Source organism: Cricetulus griseus, chromosome 5 (assembly GCF_003668045.3).
Source record: "Cricetulus griseus strain 17A/GY chromosome 5, alternate assembly CriGri-PICRH-1.0, whole genome shotgun sequence".
Lineage (NCBI taxonomy): Eukaryota > Metazoa > Chordata > Mammalia > Rodentia > Cricetidae > Cricetulus > Cricetulus griseus.
The window spans coordinates 125,328,454-125,353,172 of NC_048598.1; the positions used below are offsets into that span (position 1 = coordinate 125,328,454).

Genomic DNA, 24,719 nt, shown 5'->3' on the forward strand with positions numbered 1-24,719 from the left:
GTTGAGGGGGTTAATATGATCAAAGTACTTTGTATTGATGTATGAACATGCTGTGATAAAACCCATCACTGTGCAAATATGTACTAATATTTTTAAATTTTATTTTTAAAATTAATTTTAACATGTTTTTAATTGACATAGAATTATGTCAATTTTCTGCCTTCCTTTCCTCACTCTAGCCCCTTCAAGTACCTATCTTCTAGCCCCTCCATGTATCCCCCATTCTTAATCTGATAGTCGTTTTTCTTTGATTATCATTGTTTAATACATATGTGTGTATGCACAAATACATAAATATAACTTGCTGAGTCTGCTTTTGTTGTTTTTGTATATGTGGTTTCAAGGCTGACCCCTCTTCATTAACATCCAATAAGTGTGCTTGTCCCTGAGAGAGACTAATTTTCCTTTTCCCAGCAGTCATTAGTTATCTGTAACATTTTAAAGGCAGTTGGAGAGAGGTACTGAGTGTATACAACTCTTCCAGAGGGTACCTAAGTTCTGGTTCCAAACACCCACATCAGATGGTTCATAATCACTTGTAACTCCAACACACACACACACACACACACACACACACACACACACACACACACACACACGATACATATTTAAAGTAATAAAAATCATCTTAAAAAAATAAAAATTTCCCAGAACCCATGAAAAGCCAGATGTGGTAGTGTGTATCTCTGTTCCAAGCACTCCTACAGCAAAGTGAAAAGTGGAAAAAGGAGAATTGCCCAGAAGCTCTCAGACCAATTAGTCTTGTTTCTGCATCAGTGGTGAATAGAGCCTTCTCAAACAAGATGGAAGGTTGACCTCTGACCTCTACATGTATACCACAGCACATGTGCACACTCACACAGAGATACAAGAAAAATGGGGAATTGTCAAGAAGAGAAAGAGAAAAGAATCTTTTCAGTTTTGTACCTAGAAGTCATGATCCATGGGGGAAACTGGAAATAGTTCTGTAGAGCTTACTCTAAGATTGTGAGGAAAGGAAAACTGTGAAAGATGAGATTGGAGAGCTAGGCAGGAGGCAGATCAATTGTGTGTGAAGGATTTGGACTTCATAACAAAAGTGGTGGGGAGTGACCTCTCATCTCTCTTTCAGAAAAAAAAAAGTTTCTGTGGTATTGTGAAGGATGGATTAGAGAGCCTGGAAACAGGAAAGCCAATTAATAGACTATGGTAACTCAGGCAGAAAAGGAGGCCTAAACTAAAAACATAATACTGGAGAGTACAAGATATGCAAAGACTAGGTAACAAGGAAACAGAACCCACAAAGCAGTATGTGAGACAGTAAGAGCCAAGTAGGGAATATAGTTTATTTTTCATCTAAAACTTACTTGTCAGCAATGAATTAAATACTTCAAAAGTAGAAAATGTCTTTCTATGAACTTAGCTATAACCAATGTGATTTAAATCCAGTCATTTTGTCCAAAATTTACCAACATTATTAGAGGCTATTTGCAATACCTAAATGACTGAAGTCCCAACATGCTTAGGGCCAAAATGTGCAACATACCCCACACCTTCGTGGTAGAGTGGGGAAACAGAACTAAAATAAAGGTTTGAGAGATTTTAATTAACAGAAATGGCTGTACCTAGTCTTTAAGTCTGTCCAAAGCAAATGGAGCGAATGCCTTCTAATCCTTCAGAGCTTCATCTGACATTGACCTCAGAAAAAAGAGCCTCTCTCCTACATCATCAGACTGACTTTCTCTACTTCCTTCTTGTTGTTCTGTGCAGTTCTTTGATCTTGGGATACTCTTTAAAATAGAGGAACGAGAAGAGGAAAAAAGCTAAAATGAGTGTTTTGAAAATCTAAAAAAATAATAAATTAGAATGCATTTTAAATGCATTGCAGGGCTGGCCTTATGATCGAGCTCTTGGCTATCATACACACAGCCATGGGTTGGATTCTCAGCATGGCAAAAGTAGATCAATAAATGTATAAATAAAGAAATGTACCACAAAAAATCTATACCCATTATCCAAGCCTTTTAAAATTTGAACTTTTTTTTTTTTTTTTTTTTTGGAAAGCTGTTCTCTCACCATGTTGGTTTCATTTCTGTTGGTTGTTGCTCTCTCCATAGTTGTACCCATTTTACCTGATAGAAAACAATTGGAAAACTAGGGTTACTAACATTCATTGTGGCATTACTTAATTGTATAACTGTAGGACTAATAATAGCATTAATATGAATTTTCAAGTTGTGTAGCATGAGTAATAAAAACCCAGAGACGGATATTGGGGCTAAAGCTGAAGATCAGAGAAGCAAAGCGGCCAGCCACTAGAGAGTTCTCATCTCTACCAATGCTCAGACCTAAAGGGTGATCCTGTCCTCAGATTGCATCTCTAGACTGCACTGCTCCTCAGACTGCATATCCAGACTGCATCTGTCTCCACCAAACCTCAGATTGCACTGAGCTCCTGTCTCCTCCCACCTTATATTCCTTGTTCGTGCTGGGATTAAAGGCTTAGAATCCCAACTGCTGAGATCACCTTTGTGTGACCTCTGTTTCTCTTTTAGATTGGATCACTTTTGTGTAGCTCAGGGTGGCCTTGAACTAACAGAGATCTGTCTGCCTGTCTCTCAAGTGCTGGGATTAAAGGTACGTGCCAGCACTACCTGGCCTATATGGCTAGCTAGTGCATCGAGCTTTGCACTCTGATCTTCAGGAAAGCTTTATTTTGTCATTAACAAAAATATCACAAAATTGTTGTTTTAGAAAATGATATTTTAAAGTTGGGGTAGTAGGCCTTTTCTCTATTGAAAGCTTATGTTCTATAGTAAGAAAACTCATTTGAGAATTACTTGTAAACAAAAAATTGAGAGTCTACAAAAATGAACCTCTAACATTTAAAAGAAGTGAGATGATAAACCAAGCCCATGTACATATATACACTATGATAACCCAGACATGTATTCCACAAGAATACTAGTATGGTAAAGAACAAGCAAAGTATAAAAGTGGGGGTTTAGAAAGAGAAGAAGCAGGGGGAGTGATAGATGCAGGCTGAAATGGTAGGTAGGAAAGAGAAATGGAGGGTGCTCTATAGTAAGCATGTCTAGGCTAGGTGTAAACTGGAGGAACCCTGATAAGTTTGAATATTGCTAAATATTCCATACAAAAGTTGAGACACTGATAATAATTATTCATTGCTTAGCTGAATTCAAATCTATCTCTTTAAAAAAAAAACGAAAACATCCTGTTCCTCTCCCGAGCAACCTGTGAACATATTGAGTCATTGTCACCCATTAAAACTGTCTTGATAAGGGTGCAGTTTACTTTTTAAATTTTTTTTCTAAATTCATGTTTAGAAAATACTGACTCTATTCTCCCTGTCTGAACTTCTGTAAAATTTTATGGTAGACAAAAGAAATTACAAATAAGTTTCATCACCTTTTAACACCACAAACACAGCTTTAAAAGGTTCAGGTTGCCTCAAAGCTTATAGAATATTTAAGAGGTGCTTTTTTGTGAAAGATCTAGATTTGAGCTAGTTGTGGTTTCTGCCTCTGCCCGAAATTTTAGCCATCATAATGAGAAATTAGTGAAGTCAAGGTTAAAGGTGAGAGCAAGAACTTGCTTTCAGAACAGAGGGCTAGTAAGTAAATAAGTTCTCAGGCATATTCATTTTCCACTTCACTGGGCTTCATGTCAATTTACAAACGTAGAACAATATCTACATCCAGTCTTCAGGTTCTTCTACTAAGGAGAACCTTCTATTTCTTCTCAGAAAGCTCAAAGAAATGCTAAGAGCTTAGGATGTGGGAGAAGACTGTCAAACTCAAATAGCTTATCACAGTTATGTTATCACTGAAGACAAATCCTCAATTCTTTAAACACCAGCGGGTGTGATGGGAAATTCATGTGAATTTATAGATTTCTCGGTGCCCGTGCTTTCTAAGACAGGTGATTAGCAAAAGCCACAAGCTGCAGTTTTGACATAGTACAAGTCAGGGAGTGAGGGATGACACAAACCTGAGCCAAATTATAAGAAACAAACTCCTTGGATTTTGACCTATCTCGGGGGTGTGGGGGAGATTTATCCCTTAGTGAAAACAGAATCATTTTCTTATAGAAGATAAGATGACATCCAGAGCTAAGACTCTGGTGATTCTGAGTCCCAGGCTTTAGGGCATTCCCCAAATAGGGATTGCTTGAATTGTATCAAAATCTCTAGTATGTGCCAACAAATTAGAAGGCACCATTAACTCATCCAGACTGCACAATGAACAGGGGAGGAGGGATTCTTGACCAAGACCATTGGAGCAAAACTTCCTTCTACTTGGAAATATCTGAAAAGGAAGGACCCATGTTTGCCTGGTAAACCTAGGAGGTGTGTCGAAAAATGACATGCCACCCTTCCTCTACACAAGTTTAAGCAATTCAATTCTTTTGAAACTGGAGGAACCAGAATTCCATCCAAGAGGGCTATTAAGTACTTAACCTTCAAATAGTCCTTGTGTAATAGCCCAACCCATTTTTACTTCATTGCCCTAATTGCCTGATTTATTTGTGGCAGAGAGAAAAAGTGTTAGACAAGAATTATGGAGGAAGTAGGCAATTGCTTTTGTTTCTTGTTTCTTTTTTAGAATGGGGTGAACTATAGTTCAGGGAGGGGCGTAATAATAGTTAAGAGTTCTACAACAGAACACCGAGTTTAATGTTTAACCAAGGCTGCCAGTAATACATCTTGGTGCCACATAGCATGACACAAAACATCAATAGGTTCTTTTCTTCGTTTTTCATTTGGTTTATAAATGTGGCACATTTTGTCCTAAGGGTAATAGAAAGCCAGTCCTCCTACAGCATTTCAGGTTTCCTAAATTACCATTTCTTATGGACTTGGCTTAGGTGTGATTGGTGCCACCTACCGGACTAAATACATAATTACAGGCCTCCCAGCCCATTTGTAAACACACTAAAAACAACCTTAGGGAATATGATTCTTCATTGGGAGGATGATGCTATAAATAGCTAACTTTGTATTCCAATCACAGTTTTTAGGACTGGAAGAGGAATAAGAAATCAAACTTTAACACTGCCATTGTATTGTTCAGTCCAGAACCCCGGCTTTACCTAGGGACACAGAAGCCTGACTTCCCTGAGTTTGCTTCTTGTTCCATATTTCAGATCTTACAGAATCATTATAAGGACTACACAGAGTGAGAAGTTTTAAATGTTTCCTGTTACATGTGATGGTTGTAAATATTAGATACAGAAAAGTTGAAATGAAAACTTGTCCATGTCTTGTAAGGGAACACATATCTATATGACCCTAGAGCCATGGCTTTTCACATTAAATTAAAACTTGTCAAAGTTTGGTAGTGAATTAATTTTAGGTGAACCTGTAATAAATTTAAGAGGTGTTATAACATTCTTTAAATCCTGTAACTCACAGTGGGGAAAAATATTTTTGAAACAAATTCTCTACCCAGGTTGGCCTTGCCCTCTTGTGCCTTATGCCCCTGTGTCCTACATGCTGGGATTATAAACAGGTGCTTCTGCACCAGCTCAGTTATTCCCTTTCCAGTGCACCAAGGAGAAAGTTCAAAGTTGATCCTGCTTTCTCTTAAACCATCTGTCTTGTTAGTTTTACTTTCCAATAATGATAAAGTAGACCCCAGGCTTGACTATCTTTCTAGAATTAATTTTTTTGTTTCATTATTAAATGTACTTGTGAAAACTATACTGTTTTGTCATTTAGTAATATGAATATTGCGCCTAATCATGGAAGCTCATGCCTGTAATAGTGGCTCTTAGGAGGCTGAAGTAGAAGGATCACTGTAAGTCTGAGGTCAGTATGGGCTACACAGTAAGTTCCAGGACAGCTTGAGCTACAGAGTGAGATCCTGTTTTGTTTTGTTTTTGACCTTTTTTTTTTCTTCAAGAAATGCATGTATGAAAATGAAATCAACCTCAGTAGTAAAAATGAATAAATAATAAGCAACAGACTAAAGAAGCTGAGAAACAATAATACCACCACACTACTCCCCCACTGTTGATAATAGTATGTTTATTTTAACAATTCTCCCATTTTAGTTTGTTTTTCTGTTGTTGTGAGAAAACCTTCTAACCAAAAGCAACTTGGGGAAGAAAGGGTTTATTTGGCTTGCAAGTCCATCATGAAGGGAAATCAGGGCAGGAGTTCAGGGCAGGTTCTTAGAGCCGGGAATGAAAGCAGAGACCATGGAAGGCTGTTGCTTACTGGCTTGCTCAGTTCACTTTCTAATATAACCCAAGACTCTGCCCCGGGGTAGCACTACCCACAGAGAATTGGGCCTTCCCAACTCAATTGTTAATCAAGAAAATGCCCCAAAAGACTTGTCCAATCTAATGGAGACATTTTTCTCAGTTGAAGTTTCCTTCTCCCTGATGACTCTATCTTGTGTCAAGTTGACAAAAAAACTAACCATCACGCCCACCACAAGAACTAGCACTTCTGAGTTTTTTTTAATAATAAAAAATAGAGCTTATAAATAACCAAAATCTATGACTGTTAGGTTTCAGATCCATTTTGGCTCAAATAAACCAAGAATTTTGAATATGTGTAGGCATGTACTCTTTGCTCAGTAAATGCACAGTTAGTAAAACATGGGACCGATGGATGGCTCCTGCCTGTGCCTACAATAATAAGTAGTGACTGAGCACTATAGAACCCTGTAATGTCATTTGCTAGAAGTGAAAGAGAAGAGAAAGCATGGATCTTTGGGCTGCCCCAGTTCAAACTGATTAAGTGTTCTGTTAGTGTGTACAGAAGAGTCTCCTGAGGCACTCAGGTTGAATGGAATCACTAATGGGGGATTGACTTAAATCTGGAATTTAAAGAACTGTTTCCTTACTCTGTGGATCCCTTGAGATGATCTTTGGCTAATTTCCAATGTCAAAAACACAGCTGTCTGTTTTCCTCAAACGACTTCTTTGTCTTTAAATTTCTGAATTAGTGACTTACTGCCTCCAGGCTCTTTCTTTCCAATTTCCTGCTGTCCAGTTCTTCTCAAATTATTAGTAGAAAGAAAAATATGTGGGGAATTCTGCCTGGGGACATGTAGTCCATCCAGTTTTCTAGATTTCCCAAATTTTACCTATTGAAGACAATAGAGTGCTATGTGCCTGGACCAAAACATGCTAAGTTGCTTCATCCAATTAAAAACTGTCACAATAATGACTTGTTAACATGTTGTATTGAGGAACAGATAAGACACAGTCTGGGGAATTTAGGTTCTGGATTCATTTTGGGAATATTATTGAGGATGTCAACATTTCATAGTACAGTCTTGTCCTCTTTATGAAGGTCTGCAGGAAAAATCACTCTCAGGCTTCAGTAACATGAAAATCCTAATCAACCCATTTGTTGTCACCTTATGAACATTGACAATCTATGTTTGCTGGCAAATTCAGAACCAAATTTATTTATTTATTTATTTATTCATTCATTCATTTGTTTTGTTTTTTTCGAGACAGGGTTTCACTGTGACTTTGGAGCCTGTCCTGGCACTCGCTCTGGAGACCAGGCTGGCCTCAAACTCACAGAGATCTGCCTGCTTCTGCCTCCCAAGTGCTGGCATTAAAGGCGTGCGCCACCAATGCCTGGCCAGAACCAAATTTATAACCTACCTCTAACTACCATTTCTATCATACATTATCATGTTTTGACAGAACTTCCCTTTCTTTTCACTTGCCCATCTATTTATTTAATCATATTGTGGAATTTTTATCAGATATTCAAGCCATTTATGGACTAAGTCTGAGAAAAAATATATGCAGATAGATAGATAGATAGATAGATAGATAGATAGATAGATAGATGTAAAGCATTGCCACTCTTGAGGTAGGATCTCTCATGGCATGTCTCTTCTTAAAAATAAGACCAGATTAATAGATCCTTGAAACTTTAAGAAATTTAAAAGTTTCCCTACCCATCATAGCTATCATTTTACTTCTATGAAATACTATTATTTCCTATGATGCCATACTGTCTTTAGGGGAAATCACTGACATTCCCAGAAATACATCTGAATTATTGAACTTGGAGCCCTTGCCAATTATCTCCTACACCTTCAGCTTTGAAGTAACAGTCTATCCAATATGATTTATGAGACCAGTTCTAGTTCTTAAGATGGGGTAAAAGTGAAAATAAAGTAAATTGTTTTGAACGTCAACTGTTATTGTCTACATATACCAAAGATATGGTATATTTATCTTTATAAAGGAAACCTTAATTTCTCCCACAGAGAATCCTTATCTTAATACAATAGCTACTGAATCTACTATTAATGATGATAGTGAAAAAATGTATCTACGCCACATTTAATTAACACCGTGTTCCAGGCACTGTGATGCTCATTGTTAATAATCAGTGTAACAGACAAAAATAAAACCTCCAACTATTTACCTCTGATACTGTACCTACCTTGAGGCCTCAGAAGATTGAAAACTCCTTGTTTTGGCTCAAAATTGTGCTGTAGGTACAGTGATAATTTTAAGTCATTGGCCTTCTGGTAGTTCCTCAAGGATTCAATTCTCAGCTCAATCACTTTGCCATGAAAGCCATTCTGAAAGAGGACATTTTTCAAAAACATTCACATAATACTGACTTTTCAAAATTTACTATTACCTGTGTTCCTTTTCTTTCTTTCTTTTTTGTTTTTGTTTTTTCATGATAGGGTTTCTCTGTCTAGTTTTGGAACTTGTCTGGGAACTTGCTGTGTAGACCAGGCTGGCTTCAAACTCACAGAGATTCCCCCTGCCTGTTTCCTGAGTGCTGGGATTAAAGGTGTTCACCACCACAGTCTGGCTACTTGTGTTTCTTTATACAGGTGTTAAGAAATAAAGCACTCATGTTTTGTCTTTTAGAGTTAGGAAGATAATATTTGTTATTTTCCCCCAATTTTAAGTAGTACAAAATCAAAAACATGGGAAGAAGTATTTATTCCAAATTATTCAAGGTAAATGGAGAGATAGGTGACTTCATTTCGCTCCCAAAACCCAGTTCTTTTAACAGGCAGTGGGGGATATGGAAATTGGCCTTAGCAAATATGAACTTAAAAACTTTGACATTGTACAAATATATATATACCATGTTCAGCCTTGGAAAACCTTAGTACCTGAAGGATGTTGGGATGTTCCTCATATTTGACCCATTCTATTTTCCTCTGTTGCTTTTCCTGGTGGAAGAAAGACCTTCTGGGTGACAAAGTAAATTGAGATAAAAATCAGTTTTCTCAATATCCTGCAACAATCTTATAGCAAAATTATAGTATCATAGATTCACTGTTAGGTTGGTTTTTATTTCTTAAGTTGACCTCCCTATGTAATGCATTCTCTAAAAGCTAAGAGATGAGTGAACAGTTCATTTTCTATTAATGATTTGTTTTGGGAAGATGAGATACAGATGTATTATTATCTCTAAATAAATTTCCACAATAAATTAACAAGTGCTTTGTGTATATGGACTTGTCATTGTTGATATAGATTTTCTCATTTTAGGAAAGCTAACGTGATTTTCTAGAAACCTGTGGTGCTGACATAAATATAGCATCTTTTATTTCTTATAAAATTTGCATCAGTGTAGGAGTATACCACACCTTAAGCAGAGTATTGATTAATTTATCAGTCACAAAAGCCACTACTGTTCAGACTGGTTGTGCTCCTAGCCTCCTCATATCCTCCACTTCCTCTGCATCTGATATCTCTAGCTCACTCTTAGCCTTCATAAAGGGGATTTCAGAGCCTGATAAGAAACACAAGAGCTAAAGGAATAGAGAGAGCTAAAGGAATAAACCATTCCAGATGGGAAAATGCAGTGTCTTTGCAGACCAGAAATCAAATGTACCCTAAAAGTACTGATCCCCAAATTAACCCTGTTTATTAAGGGGTAGTTTCCAACTGTGGCATCAACTTTTATGACATTCTAAGTCCACTCACCTTTCCATCTTTCAAGTCTGCCTTGGGCTTTGTTGGTAATGCTTTCTGTTGATCTTGGAGCTCTTGTGACTCAAATGTCTGTGGAAAGACGTTTTGGCAAAGCTTTATATTAGTGGTAATTATGAAGTCAAGGCTTTTGGTTCCTGCCAGACAGCAACTTCTTAGGGCTCAAAATGGAAATTGTATACCTACCACAGGGATTCAAAATGGTCCCTTAATCTTCCTTTTAATAATAACAACTACTAAGTGAACCCTTATAATATAGCACTGACAGCTAAGCTTCTCATTTCATTACTTACTTTCACTACTACATCACAGTCCTCCTTCTTTAATCTTCACAACTCTGGGGGCTATTTTTGTTTCCTTTTCATCACTGATGAAATTGAGATTTGAAAGGTTAAACCACTTGTTAATCGCCATATGAGGTGATATATTGATATTGTTTATTATTTATTAAAGCCACTGGAGATCAAAATAGCAAATTAGCCATACTAGTTACTATAGAAGCTGGGCAATGGTGGCACACACCTTTAATCCCAGGACTCAGGATTAAGAGGTATACAGATCTCTTGTTAGTTCAAGGCCACCCTGGCTACACGAAGTTGAACCAGCCCTAAAAGAAACAGCTCACACAAAGGTGATCTCAGCACCTGGGATCACACACCTTTAATCCCAAGCACTAGAGAGATATAAAAGATAGGAGCAGGGTCTTCAGTAGTCAGCCTCAGGATTGTCTCCAGCCACGCTGAGGAGAGGCAGCAGTCTGAGGCTTGGTGAGAGCTTGTGGAGACAGGATTGCTATTTCAGCTGAGGTAGAGGTAAGAGATAGTGGCATGGCTGCTTTGCTTCTCTGATCTTCAGCTTGAAGCTTGAACCCTAATATATGTCTCTGGGTCTTTATTTTTGTGCAACAGTCTAGGGAAGCACATGGAGCTGGAGTTAAAAACCAAGTCATTTCTGACTCAGAAGCCCATGTTATAGACATTGTGGACAATTTGAAATGTGAAAAAATTTTTAATAAAAATGTATGTCACAGGTTAAGAAAGGAAGAGAAAGAAGGGGAGGATTTTTAAGAGAGGAGGCTGGAAAAGTGGGTACAGACCAATTAAGTCACAGTAGGGTGAATGAAACACTTTAAATGTTTTTAAAAGATCACTTTGTTGTGCAAATGGAACATGGCTGGAAGCAGAGACATGAAAAACTGAGGAGCAGTGAGAGGTTCTTTGCATTATCTGTAGGACAATACTTTTGAGAGATCCTTAGATGCACACCTTGTTCCATAGCATCTCCATTTCCTTCCGAAGCATCTTGTTTTTCTTTTCCTATTAGAAGAGGAAGAACCAAACAAACAGATGTGTTTGTCCGACTGTTAAAGTTAGAAAAAGCAGCTGTTTAATTAATGGTAGGAAAGAGATTCGTGGACACAGTAAACCACAGAGGAAGACAATAAATGGACCTAGCATTTCATACAGAAACATAAAAGATGATTTTGATGATGATGACAATGATGATGACGGTGGTGGTGGTGGTTAAAAAGTTGTTTCAGTACCAGGCGGTGGTGGCACATGCCTTTAATCCCAGCATTTGGGAGGCGGAGGCAGGTGGATCTCTGTGATTTCGAGACCAGCCTGGTCTACAATCGCTAGTTCCAGGACAGGCTCCAAGGCTACATCAGAAAAACCCTGTCTCTGGAGAAAAAAAAAAGTAGAAAAAGCTATTTTTTAAGCAATTACCTTTTATGGTTGTTGTGTCATGTATCAGAAATAAATTCTTAAGGTTTAAGATGTTCTCATACAACAGTCACTTGAGGGCTTAGAACATTAACTTTTAATTTTTAAAGAAGTTTATTGACTTCAAAAAGATCCAAGACTATTTCAAAACAAACTTTATTCTTGTAATTTGATAGATATTCTAATCCTTTAGAAATGATAAGAGTTAATATGCTTATATTCACTAATCACTAAATGAAACTTTTTTTTTAGGTCAAAAAAGTAGAATCTTGCTAGCTAGCCCTTGCTCTTTCCAAAATCCAGCCTGACTTCCTTAGCATCAACATGGATTTCCTAGATCAAAGAGATACACATGTTTGGAGCATGAGAGGCTAGAGATGAGCAGTTGTTATTTCCATAGGTGACAACAGTGATTTCTTCAGGAAGCTATGTCCTGTAGTATCTACTAACAACCTCTCACCAGGTTCTGTTTCATATCCTCTGCTTCCTTAATAAGTTCCATGACTGAAGATTCATCACATCCCTTCCCTGACATGATCTGTCTCATGATCTGCAGACTAGAAGAAAAAAAGAGAAATCATAAAATATACATGCCCTTTAAAACAAAACTTAATACCCGAAATCAGCCAGGAAGTGTTCTTCTATTCAAGTTCAATAGGGGCTAAAATCCTAGGAATTAGAGCGGTCCTTAATGTTGAAAGTCTCTGTCACTTGCATGATTCCATTCCTCATTGACATTAGGTCTAGGTAAGTGATCAGTAGTGAGTTTTGTGCTCTTTAATATTCAAAATGTAGGTCTCCAACAGCCAGTGAAACTACTTTCCATTCTCTAAAAAGAATGTTTTACTGTATAACTTGAGGGAAGAAGAACTTCTGCCTCTCTATAGAAGGAATTGAAAACCTTGACATCTTTCAAATTAATTCTAGAATTATTCCCCATCTCACAGATAGGATAAATCTACTTCCTTCTACCCCTGTGAGTATACAGCTCTGATTCAGTATCAAGTCTGACTATAAGAAGGATACTGTTTAAAGACAATCATTAATTTCTGTCTGTGTTATTGTCCTTTTTCTCTCTGGATATGAGTAGAATGCCATGTGTAACATGCTCCTTTGCCCCAACAGAGGTCTATATTGCTGATTTACTAACAGCTGGTGTTTGACCACTTCTTGTTGGTTTTTGTTCTCCTAAAGTCTGAGTTCCTTAAGGGCTTGTGATAAGGGTAGAAAGAAGGCAGATCAACTGAAGTGGTATTTCCTATGATTAAAAAGGAAACAGAGACTTAGTAGTTCCTAAGAACAATGGCTATTCTAACAATGATTTAAGGTCTCAGATGCCTAGGAATGTCTCCCTAGCATAAAGAGTACCCAGGCTCAGAAAAAGTCATCACTCTTCTGCTTGGTATAGAAGGAACAAGTGTTTATCCTAAAATAATTCTACCAACATAAATAATCATTTACCTGTGTCTTGCTTGGGTGGGCACTGGAAGGGTAACTAGCTTCTTGAGATGGGGACCAAATCATACTTATTTTAAAAACTAAAGGATTCCTATGTGCCTTGCTTTTGTAGTGATGAATTCTTATATATTCTACTGGAACTGAATGTCCAAATTTAAAAAGAAAAACAAATCAGTGGTTTGTTTATTTTTAACTATTTTATTACTAATCTATGGTGGTTGCATTCTCCAGCCTTTCTATCTTTAGGATACTGAGTAGGGACCCATACCTTCTTTGTTTTTCCTCCAAGTTACCCATTAGCTTCTGGAATAAGAGAGTGTTCTTATCTTCTAAAGGTTTTAGCATCTCTAGAAGTTCCTGCTTTCTTAACTGTAAGTCTTCATTCAATTCCCTCAAGTAGTTGTCATCTATTTTAGAATTTCTGTGGGAAAAGATAAAATAATCTATCTTTAGCTTGGGTAAATAAAGACCCTTTTCCCCTCCTAGGTAGCTGCCATTTGGCTTTCCCCATCAAAGACTCACTTTTTTGATGAAAAGCAAGACCCCGAAGAGTTTGTGCCACTTGTCATCTTGAAGGGAAATTCCTAATGATAGAGGCCTTGAAAATCTGTACCTTCTTTTTCCAACCAGTTAAGACATCATTTTGTGTTGCTGTTCTTGAAGCTCCTGTTGCATTGACTGATTTTAGCTACATCTTGAGGTCACAATAGCGCCAAGACCACAAAGTCAGCAGATATTTTAAGTAGCATCAGTAGCTGCTTTATGACTGAAAATACTGAACTACAAGATTAATTCTTGTTTTAGGTCTAGCCAAATCCAAATCCCAAGTTTTATTCGGAAATCTTTGAATGAATAAGATAGAATCACAGCAAGTATACCTGCATTATAAAACTACCAATGGATTAGAAAATAGTGACTTATCAAAAAGAACTCAACACCATGGTAACAAACATCGGTGGAAAGCCTGTCTGCTCAAAATGCTGGATTCTGTGAGTGAGGAAAAGATAGAAAGATACCAGCACCTATTTCTGGGAATTTAGCAAAGGAAAAGATACTTCTAACCAACATTTAAAAATGTACAGAGGTTAAACGGGTAAAACTATGAATGCAATGGAGTAATAGATGAACCATTGTCATTTTTCCCAGTCTTTAAAACTATTATGTCAACTGGGTGTTGTGAATCACACCTATAATCCCAGCACTGGGGAGGGGGCCAGAGAAAAAAGATATTGGAAATTCAAGTCAGCATTGTGCTATGTAGCAAGACTGTCCTTCAAAACAAACCCAAGTCAATGCAGAACAAAACTTTGATCTAATGTCAAGGGATAAGAATTGTGGGCACATAGGGAGATGATAGAGTTTGGAAAGATCCACACTATCAGAAGTCTTCCCCAGCCAGATTCTAATCTGGAAGGCTATACTTCCTAAGCTCATCTCAACAGACTGATTTTGACTCTGTTATTTTACATGAATAAGAGCCACATATCTTTTGGACTCTTAAGATCAACTTTCTTATCTATGTCATTTAGGAAGTAGAAGATAGTCCAAAGGATTATATATTTTTGAATGTGCCCTTTGAAAACAGTTTTGTGGATTCGCTTTTTTTGGCTATATCAGATGTGAATTAAGACATGCCTTTTCAAATACCAGTTGACCATTTCTAGCCTTTTTCTAGGCATTTTCTCCAAAGTAATTTCAGTCCTTTATCTTTGGAGAAGTTTGAAAGGCAAACTATTTCATTAAAAAAATACAAAAACTTGGTTTGGGTCTCAGTTTCGCTGTGAGCAGTGGGCCACCTGTGAGCAAGTTTCTAAATTCTCTCAGCCTGATGAGGTTTCCACTTTTATGAAATATTGACCTGATAAACTTGTGAGATTGAAATATATAATGTGTCTGGCTCATGGCATGTGTTCATTCACATTTAGTGAGATTTTGTTCAGTTCTGTTTGCTTAATGCCCCAATTAAGTGGCCAGATATTTTTTAAAGCTGGTATGTGTGAAGCTTAATCACAAGAGCCTTTCACTTTCAAGAAGTAAAGAGACTTCTCCCAAATCATCAGAGTGCCACAAATTATGGATCTGCCCTGGGTTAGATAGGATACTAGCCTTCCCTAAGTATCTTCTACATCAAAGTTTCTCTTAAGACAATCTTTACAAATACTTTTCCTAAAGTTTTCACGTGTCACTTGAAGGTTGTGTGTGACAGAAATGTGATATTAAATTAGAAAAGCCACAGCATGTTAATTCATGCTGGTTGCCCTAGGACTATCCACAAAAATTTTCAATGGAGTGAAGGTGAGTAAAAATGCTCACTGTTAAAAGGAGGTGGTGGGTGAACTAATTATTAATAGCGTCTTAGACTACATATGTGGCAGGTGGTAGCAAATAGTAAAGGACAAAAATGACATTGCTCAGTGAAGCATAGCCTCTTTAAATTTCATGTTGTGACATTTGGCAGGCAGAACTGTGATAGAATATTAAAACATTTAATGGGCAGGCAGCATCCCAACTCACCTTCCTCTCTGTCCTTGCTTGTGAATGTTTCCAAGATGAAGAACACTTGCTATTCTGATGTAGTCTTTTCTACAGCCAATCAGCGGTGTTCATTTCCTAACATTCTGATATTCATGTCTTCAACCTGGAGTATGAATTCCAAGGAGTATCCTTGCCTTTTAACAATGTGTTTGGATATTATAGTGAGAAGCTTTTTAACATAAAATAATCCTCCAAACCAGAAGCCATGTAGTATTGAGGGGGGTTAGTTGATGTTCTGTATCAGAATCTAGTACAGGAAAAAGGGAAGGTGATGTGTTAGATGATCGTTAAACGCAGAGGAACTTGAAGTAATTTTTCCTGAAGTAGAAATCGAGGTCATCTGATGATTGGAAATGTTTGATGGGAAAAGCCTGGGAGAGTGATGGCATGAGAGTTGGAATTGTACATGAGCAGTGAGTGGGAAAAGAAAGCCAACCAGGCAAGAGTATAAAATACTGCTTTATAGTACTAAAGGTCAAGGGGCATTTGGAAGCAGTGATAAGTTTTACCCATCAGTAACTGGCAAACTGAAAGCTACAGTTGAGAAAAATGTGGTGGATTCTGGGCTGGACCTGGCAGAACCAATAAGCAGAAATTCAAGGAAGAAGGGTTTGAGAATATTGATGAGAGTGTCCATCAAAAGATTCACCTAAGTCTTTGGGTATTCAGGATACAAAAAAAAAAAAAAAGATAACATTGGCAGAGAGAGAACAAAGAAAGGAGTTGAGATTGAAGAGTGTGGAGTAGAAGAATAGAGGGTCAAGTCAATGGATGTACATTTTATGAAATAACTTGTGGAACTTTATCACCAGTTAGATAATCGTAGTAGCAATCATGTCTTCTGCAGTAACTTTGTACCTCTTGCTTCCTGTCGCTGCATAATCACTGAAATTCATGTGGTATCTCAAAATAGGCCTACAAGAGGTTATTCACAATGACCTCATCCAATGTTATAGCATTTGGTTTTAGTATCTGTTAAGAAAAAGCGTGATTGCTCTATAATTAGAGAACTCTGAACCTTTTTAGTGTTAGTTTTGCCAGCGGAAAGTCAAATTAGTCTAATTAAGTCAGGTCTCCAAAAGTAGAAGCAATTATTTTCATATTAATGCTAGAGATTAGGGGGATAGGAGGAGGGAGAGAGGAAGAGTGGAAGGGAATTACATTTATCTGTTGTTTGTTACAATCATTTTGTTGGCTCCTTTCCCTTAACTCATTTAAAAAAATATTGGGGTTTTTGTTTGTTTTTGTCTTGTTTTGATTTGTGTAGCTTGCCTGGCCTGGAACTCAATAAGTTGACTTTGAATGACCAAGAACTCACAGAGATCCACCTATCTCTGCCTCTCAACTGCTGGAATTATATGCACCACCACACTTTCATTTTTATTTCTAACTGTATGTGTATGTGTGGGTATGTGCACATAAGTGTGGTATCTGAAGAGGCCAGAAGAGGGCATTGGATTCTTTGGAGGACATTGGATCCCTTGGAGCTAGAGTTACAGGTGGTGATTAGCTTCCTGACCTGGATGTTGGGAACTAACTTGGGTTCTCTGAAACAGTAGTTTTCATTGTTAGCCACTAAGCTAGCTCTTCAGTGCCCCCAACCCCTTGCTTGGCTCTTTTTTTATAGTTGTCCCAACCTAGTCTGTACCTACATTTAGAAAGAACCCAAACACTTGAGACAGATGAGATAAATTTCTGTTATTCTTGAGACTTCTTGGTTGTTTTTTTTTTTTTTTTTGAAAGAAATACTTTGTCTTAATGTTTCCAGATTCTTGGTATAATGGTCATCAAACAAGTGCATGAATTTTCACAAAGACTATTCAAGAAAAGTATAATCAAGGGCTGGGAAATGGCTCAGCATGAAGACCTGAGTTCAGATCTCAGAATCCATGTGAACATGGCCATGTGTGTACCTGTAACCCCAACAACTGTAAGATATGGAGACAAGAGGATTGATGATGCTTACTGGTTTCCAGACAATTCCAGGTTCATTGAGAGATCCTGTCCTAAGGGAATAAGGCAAAGAGTAATAGAGCAGGACACGGAGCATTCTCCCCTGGCCTCCAGTGCACAGACCTGTGCACCTGCAACCCCCTCCCCAACACACACAAAGGAAGAAAGAAAAACAGAGAAAAAAAGAATATTTTTCTGAGAATTATTTCTGGATCCTCAATTTCTGCAAGAATTCTCCAGTAATATGGATGGACCTTGGAGTGCTTCTTAGTCTCATTCCCACTTCCCTTTCCAATGTTTTTTGCTCACTTAATGGAATGCATTGTAACAATCTTGAACCTTATTTCAGTGACTTGCTTTGAGAGTGTAAAATTCTTAAAGGCATTCAAAATTAACAATTCAAAATGTTGGTGTCAAGGCTAATAAAAGTAAAGGACAATTAATGACCAGGAAGTCTGGTTCCAGTTCTTTGCTTTCAGCAAAAAGAAGGGATATTTAACTGAATTACCAGCTTAGGTTTATTGGAATTAAACTTTGATAATGAATTACTATTTGAATGTTGGCTGAAAATTCAGGAGTTTCAAACATTTGAAAGATTGCTATAGTAAATACCTTCCATCTCCATCTATTTGTTTATATGAAAGAGTTTTTCTCAGTGAGGATTACATGTAATATAAACAATATAAATGGAAGTGATTATGAAAGGCTATCTTATAAGTAAGTATAAATACATAGACTAACTAGAGGGAAAATGCTATCATATTAATAGAACTGTTTTACTTAGAAACTGTTTTTGAAATAAACAAAACTTTTGTCACAAATGTGTTACGTCAGAAGTAGACAAATAGATTTGTGTCTTTCTACAATGTCAGAATTTATTGAATAATAATAAATTCTCAAGTTACTTCTGTTTCCTTGACTGCAGTTTTCCAAGTAGTCTCAATTTCACTTGGTAGTCAAGGAATACACAATTCTTTGATTCCAATCTTAACTATCAGTGCCAACTCTCAGATCATATTTTATGTGTTGCCCAGAAAACATACTTCTCTATATGTGGAGATGTAAGCTAAAGGATGGCTGCAAAGGAGCTAAAGAGGCTGCCATAGAGTTCAAGGAGTTCCAGAGAGGTGGCCTTTCTGTAAAGAGAAGCAGGTTGATACAGCTATGAAGAGACTCATTGCCAATGGTTAGATAAGTCAACAAACCCAGTTAGAGGGCTGGTCACTGGGCCAGAGTTGAGCAGTCTGAGAATCCGGTAGAGCTGTCTAACAGTGGGACCATGGAGACCGTAGGGTCACGGTACAAGAGTGGATCCAGACAAATAAATGGGCAAGTAGGCTGTATCAGCTGTGAGGACTGAGCTGATGCCTCTCAGATAGTTTTGAGTCCTCTGTCTGTTGGTCCCTCAATGCACACATCATATTGGGTTGGTAGGGACTCACCTTCTTTATGGGTTCAGGTGAGTGTGTTAGACACTTTCCTCAGTCTGATATGTTTGATACTAAAAATGGAGTAAAATGCTGCTTGTAACATGGGAGTTACTCGCGGTGAGCCTGAAAAACCACTGTATGAATGGAGTATGTTAGAGCACCAAACAGTCTGATTTCAACAATTTTTTGACTGCTGGATGAGAGTCTATTATATTTAGGTATTGTCAGATATGAGCAAATAAAATGTATTAAATATGAGTGATTATAAGAATGATTTATTCATCTGTGAGTTTGAGACAACCCTGGTCTACATAGTTCTAGGCCAACCAGAACTAGGTAGTAAGATCCTGTATCAAAAAAGAAAAGAAAGATCTATTTGAAAATATCAATATTATAACACTCCAGAAATTGTATTTTTGTGCCTATTTAAAATTAGAGGGAGGACATGTAATTTTTTTGCTGTCAGTGTATGGTTGGGGGAATATACCACAGAGTATATGTGGAGGTCAAATAACGACTTTGTGGAATCAGTTCCTTTCACCCACCTTTAGGTGGGATCTAGGAATTGATCTCAGGTTGTCAGGCTTTTGTGGCAAAAAAAACTTTTTACTTGTAGAGTCATCTTGCCAGCCCTAAAATCAAACCTTTTAGGTGTCAACTTAGAAACATGTGAAATGGTACCTACTTTTCAAAAAAAATTTCCATCGTGCATAAGCAAACTATCTTAGAGACCACTGCTCTAGGGCAGACGTTTGTCTCCAATGGGATTTAAGAATGCCCTGGGGGGAACCTGTGAAAGCTGCAAATTTTCAGGCTCAGGCCACAGAGATTCTCACCGGAGGCTGTGGCTGTAACAAGCGCTCCCTGGTGGTTCTGACAGGAATCCAGTGGACCTGTCTTCAGGAAATACTGCCTCAGGTTTTCTTGTTCAGTCACAGTGAATCCGTGCAAAAGTAGTGTAACCTCGGTAAGGTTTGGAATGTGCGTCTGAGTTTGTGGTGTGTCACACTTCCACCCTTCAGAGCTCTGCTGCAGAGACACATGTCTTTCTGAATACGTGAAGAAATGTTTTTGTGGGGTGGAGGAGCACTGGGCAGATCAGTGTGCCACGTTTGTTTTTATTTCTTTCCATTTCAATAGGGAGCTAAGAGGAAACTTGGAATATTTCAGCTCTATCTCCTGCTTAGGACCTAAACTAATTTCTTGGTCTTGATTTTTTTAAATTAGTTTCTTAAATTAGTTTTTTCATGTTTTCATAAACCACCTGATCCTTTAAGTAATTATATAGAAAAAAATACATTTACCTCTGTGTATATTTTTAAATATGTGGATACATAGATTAGACCGAAAGGTTCTTTGGTTTGGTTTGGTTTGTTTGCTTTGGCTTTTTGTTGGTGCTGGTGGTGTGGTGGTGGTTGACTCGTGTGTGCCTATCAAGAAACTTCGCTTTGCTTATAGAAGAATGGACTGATGAACTTTAGTGTAATATTTTGAGGCATATTGGGATTTCAGGACCACGTTCAGGTAGAGGGAAGTAGGAGATCAAATGAGTTTGAAAGAGATGGAAGTTAGGTGCCCAGAGTTCAGCTCCATGGAGGAACTAACTGTACAACTGTAGTGAATAGCAAGTGGGAAAAGAAAGTGGAATCTTTCTTCAAGATGGGGTAGTTCAGTCAGTCAGTAAGAGTTCATAGGTGCATGAAATTCACCTGAAAGGAGATCTAGAAGATTCTTAACAGGATGGTAACTTTGAAAGTGCCAGTATTTCTCCAAATACATTTTAAATCTTTTAAGTCTCCTTGACAATTTTTTTTGTAGAAGATAAAGGCTAGAAATGAACTCAAGAAACATTTGTCCTACAGTTTTATTGTTTATTCTTTGACAATTTCATCCATGTATATAATGTAGTCTGATTACTCTCCCCACACACTCACATCTTGCATTTCTTAGAATACAATTATATAGACTTGCCTAGCTTTAAGTTTCTTTCTTTCTTTTTGGTTCTTTTTTTTTTTTTTTTTTTTTTTGGTTTTTCAAGACAGGGTTTCTCTGTGTAGTTTTGGAGCCTATCCTGGGACTCTCTGGAGACCAGGCTGGCCTGGAACTCAAAGAAATCCGCCTGCCTCTGCCTCTGCCTCCTGAGTGCTGCGATTAAAGGTGTGTGCCACCAACGCCCGGCTTAGCTTTAAGTTTATACAGAAAAATGAGACGAAACAATATGTTCTTAGGGTTTGCCAGGTTTCGATCAGAGTCCTGCAAAGGATGGTAGTCTCCTTTTATTAGTATGAAAGTGATGTTCTTCATAGTCAGTAAGGCACCTTAGGAGCAAGGCCTGGGGAGGGAAAGGGGGGGTGAAGACAGCTAGCTCTCTCTTGCCCCTTAATGGGAATCGGTGAATCAGCTACACCGCCATTCACAGGTTAAACACCTTACATGTGAGAAGAGAGGTTCTCATGTAACACGGGGATCTCACAGGATTAGAGGACAGCAGAGGCCTTGTCTACAGTGAGGTATGAGGATGGGGCTTCAGCACCACTGAAAATGTGACTCAGTTCTGTCAATTCTTAATCATTTTCAAGAGAAGATAGGCATAGTAATATCCATTGATAGGCATGATCCTATGATAGGCATTACAGGGAGACCACAGACTAAGCATGCATTAAGCAGATAAAATGTAACAGTTGTCAAGGCTTAAAGATAGATAATGGACCTCAAATTCAACAATCTAGTCATATCACAGGATGAAATAAAATGTAGGTTCGATAGTTGAACCAGATGAAAGAATTCTCTAAATCTGGTTTAGCTGTGTCTTTGTGTTCATATGCCACTTCAACAGAAATGGTTGGATAGACTAGGGATTTTTGCTGCTAGTTTTATTTTTAATTTAGTAATAACCATCTGTAATTTCTTAAATAGATAATTATGTGCCTTTATATTGCTTCAACATCAAATGCTAAAAGAAAGCTGGCATTTGTCATAGTTAAGACTTTCTTCTGTACATCAGCATTTTCCTGGATGTTTTCATTTGCATTTTCAAATAAATAATTAAGACACTCTAAATAATAATTAGGAATATACATAGAAGCAGTGTCAGAGCAGAGATTTTGTTTTTTCTGACTTTATAGTTCTGATGACAAGTTCAAGAATCTTCTGGGTTTATACACTGCTTTTTTACATACACACACACACACACACACACACACACACACACACACACACACCAATTATTCAGTCTTATTTAAGACACTAAGTCATTTTGAAAGACCCCCGCCCTTAGCTTTTTCTTGTAAGTTTGCCTCCTTCTCCGGTCGGCAGCTGGCAGAGCGCGCGGGGGAATACATCCTCCCCTGCACTCCCCGACCCTTGATCCCCACAACTGCCGGCTCTCACTTCCCCGCCGCAGCGCAAGGCCGCCCCCGGCCCCCGCCGGATCGCTCCGTCACAAGGTCAGCCATCTGGACGCAGCCGTTTCGCCTGACTATTACTGTGCCTTTTTTCCCTATAAAAGGACTCCCCTTCCGGGGCTCGGGGCTTGGCCTAACAGAAGCTAAGCTCCCGGGTACGCGAGCCATCAATAAAACCTCTTGCTTTTGCATCCAAACTTCGTGGTTTCGCTGATTCCTGGGTGCGGGTCTCCTTCTACGAAAGTACCACTTCGCGGGTCTTTCAATTTGCTTTACAATTTAGTTTAGGTTTGTTATGGCAAAGTCCAAATATTATTTTAAAAAGCTAACAGAACATTTTAAGTAAGTGAAATTTTATTTCTTGGCTACATATATTATAACCCTAATCTATAAACTAAGCAGTTTTTACTAATATATTAAAGCACATTGCATAGTAACAAATCATGATAATGAAAGATCTGAATTAGAGTAGAAACTCAAATTTTTGTAATTCATTAAGAACTATTCACTGCTAGGTGGTGGCACATGCCTTTAATCCCAGCACTCAGGAGGTAGAGGCAGGTGGATCTCTGTGAGTTCGAAGCCAGTCTGGTCTACAGAGTGAGTTAGTTCTAGGACAGCAAGCACTGTTTCACAAACAAACCCTGTCTTGAAACCCTGCCAGGCAAAAAAGAACTATTTACTCCTGTATCCATATGGTCACAAAGCTTCACTTAAGAGGCTTAAGTTAATTAAATAAATTTTCTTTGGAAATTATGGTATAGATAAACATTTAAAAATATGTCTGTCCTGGGGATGGAGAAATAGCTCTGTGGTTAAGAGCACTTGTTCTTGCAGAGGACCCAGGTTTGATTACCAGCACCTACATGGTAGCTTATGATTGTCTATAGTTCCAGTCCCAAGGAATCTGATGTCCTCTTCTGGCCTCCACAGGCACTAGCCACACACATGGTGCTCAGACATGTATGATGATGGAACAGTCACACACATAAAATGAAATAATAAAATTAAAAAAATGTCTGCCCTAGAAACAGAGACATTTTAAAAGGTGAAGTATGTTAATAGCTATGTTGAGAAGTTTCCTGTGAACTCTTTCACGGGCATAGATCCTAAGAGAGATGCGTTCTTTTCTTTGGTTCATGGACACACTCAGTGGTCATTAAATCAAATTAAGTTGAGAGTTGAAAGTATCAGCATTTTTTTTTTTCAGCTGAAAACTTTTCTCACGTTATGTACAGCAATCATTAATATACAACCTTGCTACTTCATTTCATTTTCTTATTGTCTAGCCCCAGAGTTAGACTTACAGCTGGTTTGAGTCAGTTGTAGCAGTACAGGCTTTGTTTCCCAGTGGTAAAGAGGTCTAAGGATATATGGATGATTCCATACTGGCTGATGAAACACAAAAGGAAGACTGTTGGTGTTCCTAGGTAAGAATTTTTCTCTTTAATAGAAAGAGAAGGAAAAACAAAAGGAAAGAAAGAAAAAGGAGAGAAACCTAAAGAGAACATGCATTTGTTCTCTGCTTTCTTCCTACTTTTGATACTGTCCTAGAAGGACAGAAAGTAGGGAGCTACAGTAGTCATTTGGCCAACAGTGAGATAGAATGCCAAAAGAATTCCAAAGAACCCAACAAAACACCTTGTAATGAAGAAACTTTGAGATGCTGAAACAACCTTCGAACCACTAGGTCTAAGTTTCTTATGACATAATTAGATGCTATTGTTTGATTAATGGCTAGTTGAATTTCTTTTTACTTGTAGCTAAATGTATTCTGCCTGCAATACCATATAAATGTATGGCCAGCATTGTGCCAGAGATGGCTTATACTACCTTGTAAAATAATGACACACTCACACAATTCCATATCCAGTGACTTCAAGGTGGTAGCTTTATCTGTGGTGGGAGTTTTTACATTATGGAACAGGACCAAAAGTACAAATTGATGTTTGGTTTTGTTTCTTCAGAGAGCAGGTTGCTTGTCCCGACCTGTGGGATGCCAACCTGGGGCAAGAGAGTCAGGGATAGGGAATGGGGACAAGAGAAACAGAAAGAACAACCGCAAGACAGGATTCTGATCAAGTGGCAAACTTTATTTTTCTCAGTCTAGCTTATATAGTCAGTAGAGCAGGATATGGGGAGGGGTAGGTTGTGTTGTTTGTGCACCAGGTGTTAGTGTAGGCAGGATATTAGGAAGCAACAAAGAGGATGTTTGGCAGGGTAAAGAGTTCATGAGTAAGAGGTCCAGGAAGGGTTGCCTAGGTGACTGA

The 24,719-nt window shown here is 38.0% G+C and overlaps 1 protein-coding gene across 1 annotated transcript; it reads right to left on the reverse strand.

Annotated features, from left to right (window-relative positions):
• Window positions 1–1,646: 1,646 nt before the first annotated feature.
• Window positions 1,647–13,696, reverse strand: Ccdc196 (coiled-coil domain containing 196). Its single transcript, XM_027418655.1, has 10 exons — window positions 13,650–13,696; window positions 13,396–13,548; window positions 12,130–12,226; window positions 11,211–11,261; window positions 9,936–10,017; window positions 9,654–9,745; window positions 9,120–9,179; window positions 8,426–8,567; window positions 2,056–2,111; window positions 1,647–1,769 (listed from the first exon to the last, which is right to left on the reverse strand). The coding sequence occupies exons 1-10, from the start codon at window positions 13,694–13,696 to the stop codon at window positions 1,647–1,649; spliced, it is 903 nt and encodes a 300-aa protein (XP_027274456.1).
• Window positions 13,697–24,719: the final 11,023 nt, after the last annotated feature.

Excerpts from the sequence above, each read along its gene's own strand:
- Ccdc196 (XM_027418655.1), bottom strand. The coding sequence starts at position 13,696 with ATGACAAGTGGCACAAACTCTTCGGGGTCTTGCTTTTCATCAAAAAA. Across the intron at positions 11,262-12,129 it reads AGGATATGAAACAGAACCTG|GAAAAGAAAAACAAGATGCT; the intron begins GTGAGAGGTTGT and ends CTCTTCTAATAG. Across the intron at positions 9,746-9,935 it reads CTTGAAAGATGGAAAGGTGA|GCTCTGAAATCCCCTTTATG; the intron begins GTGGACTTAGAA and ends GTTTCTTATCAG.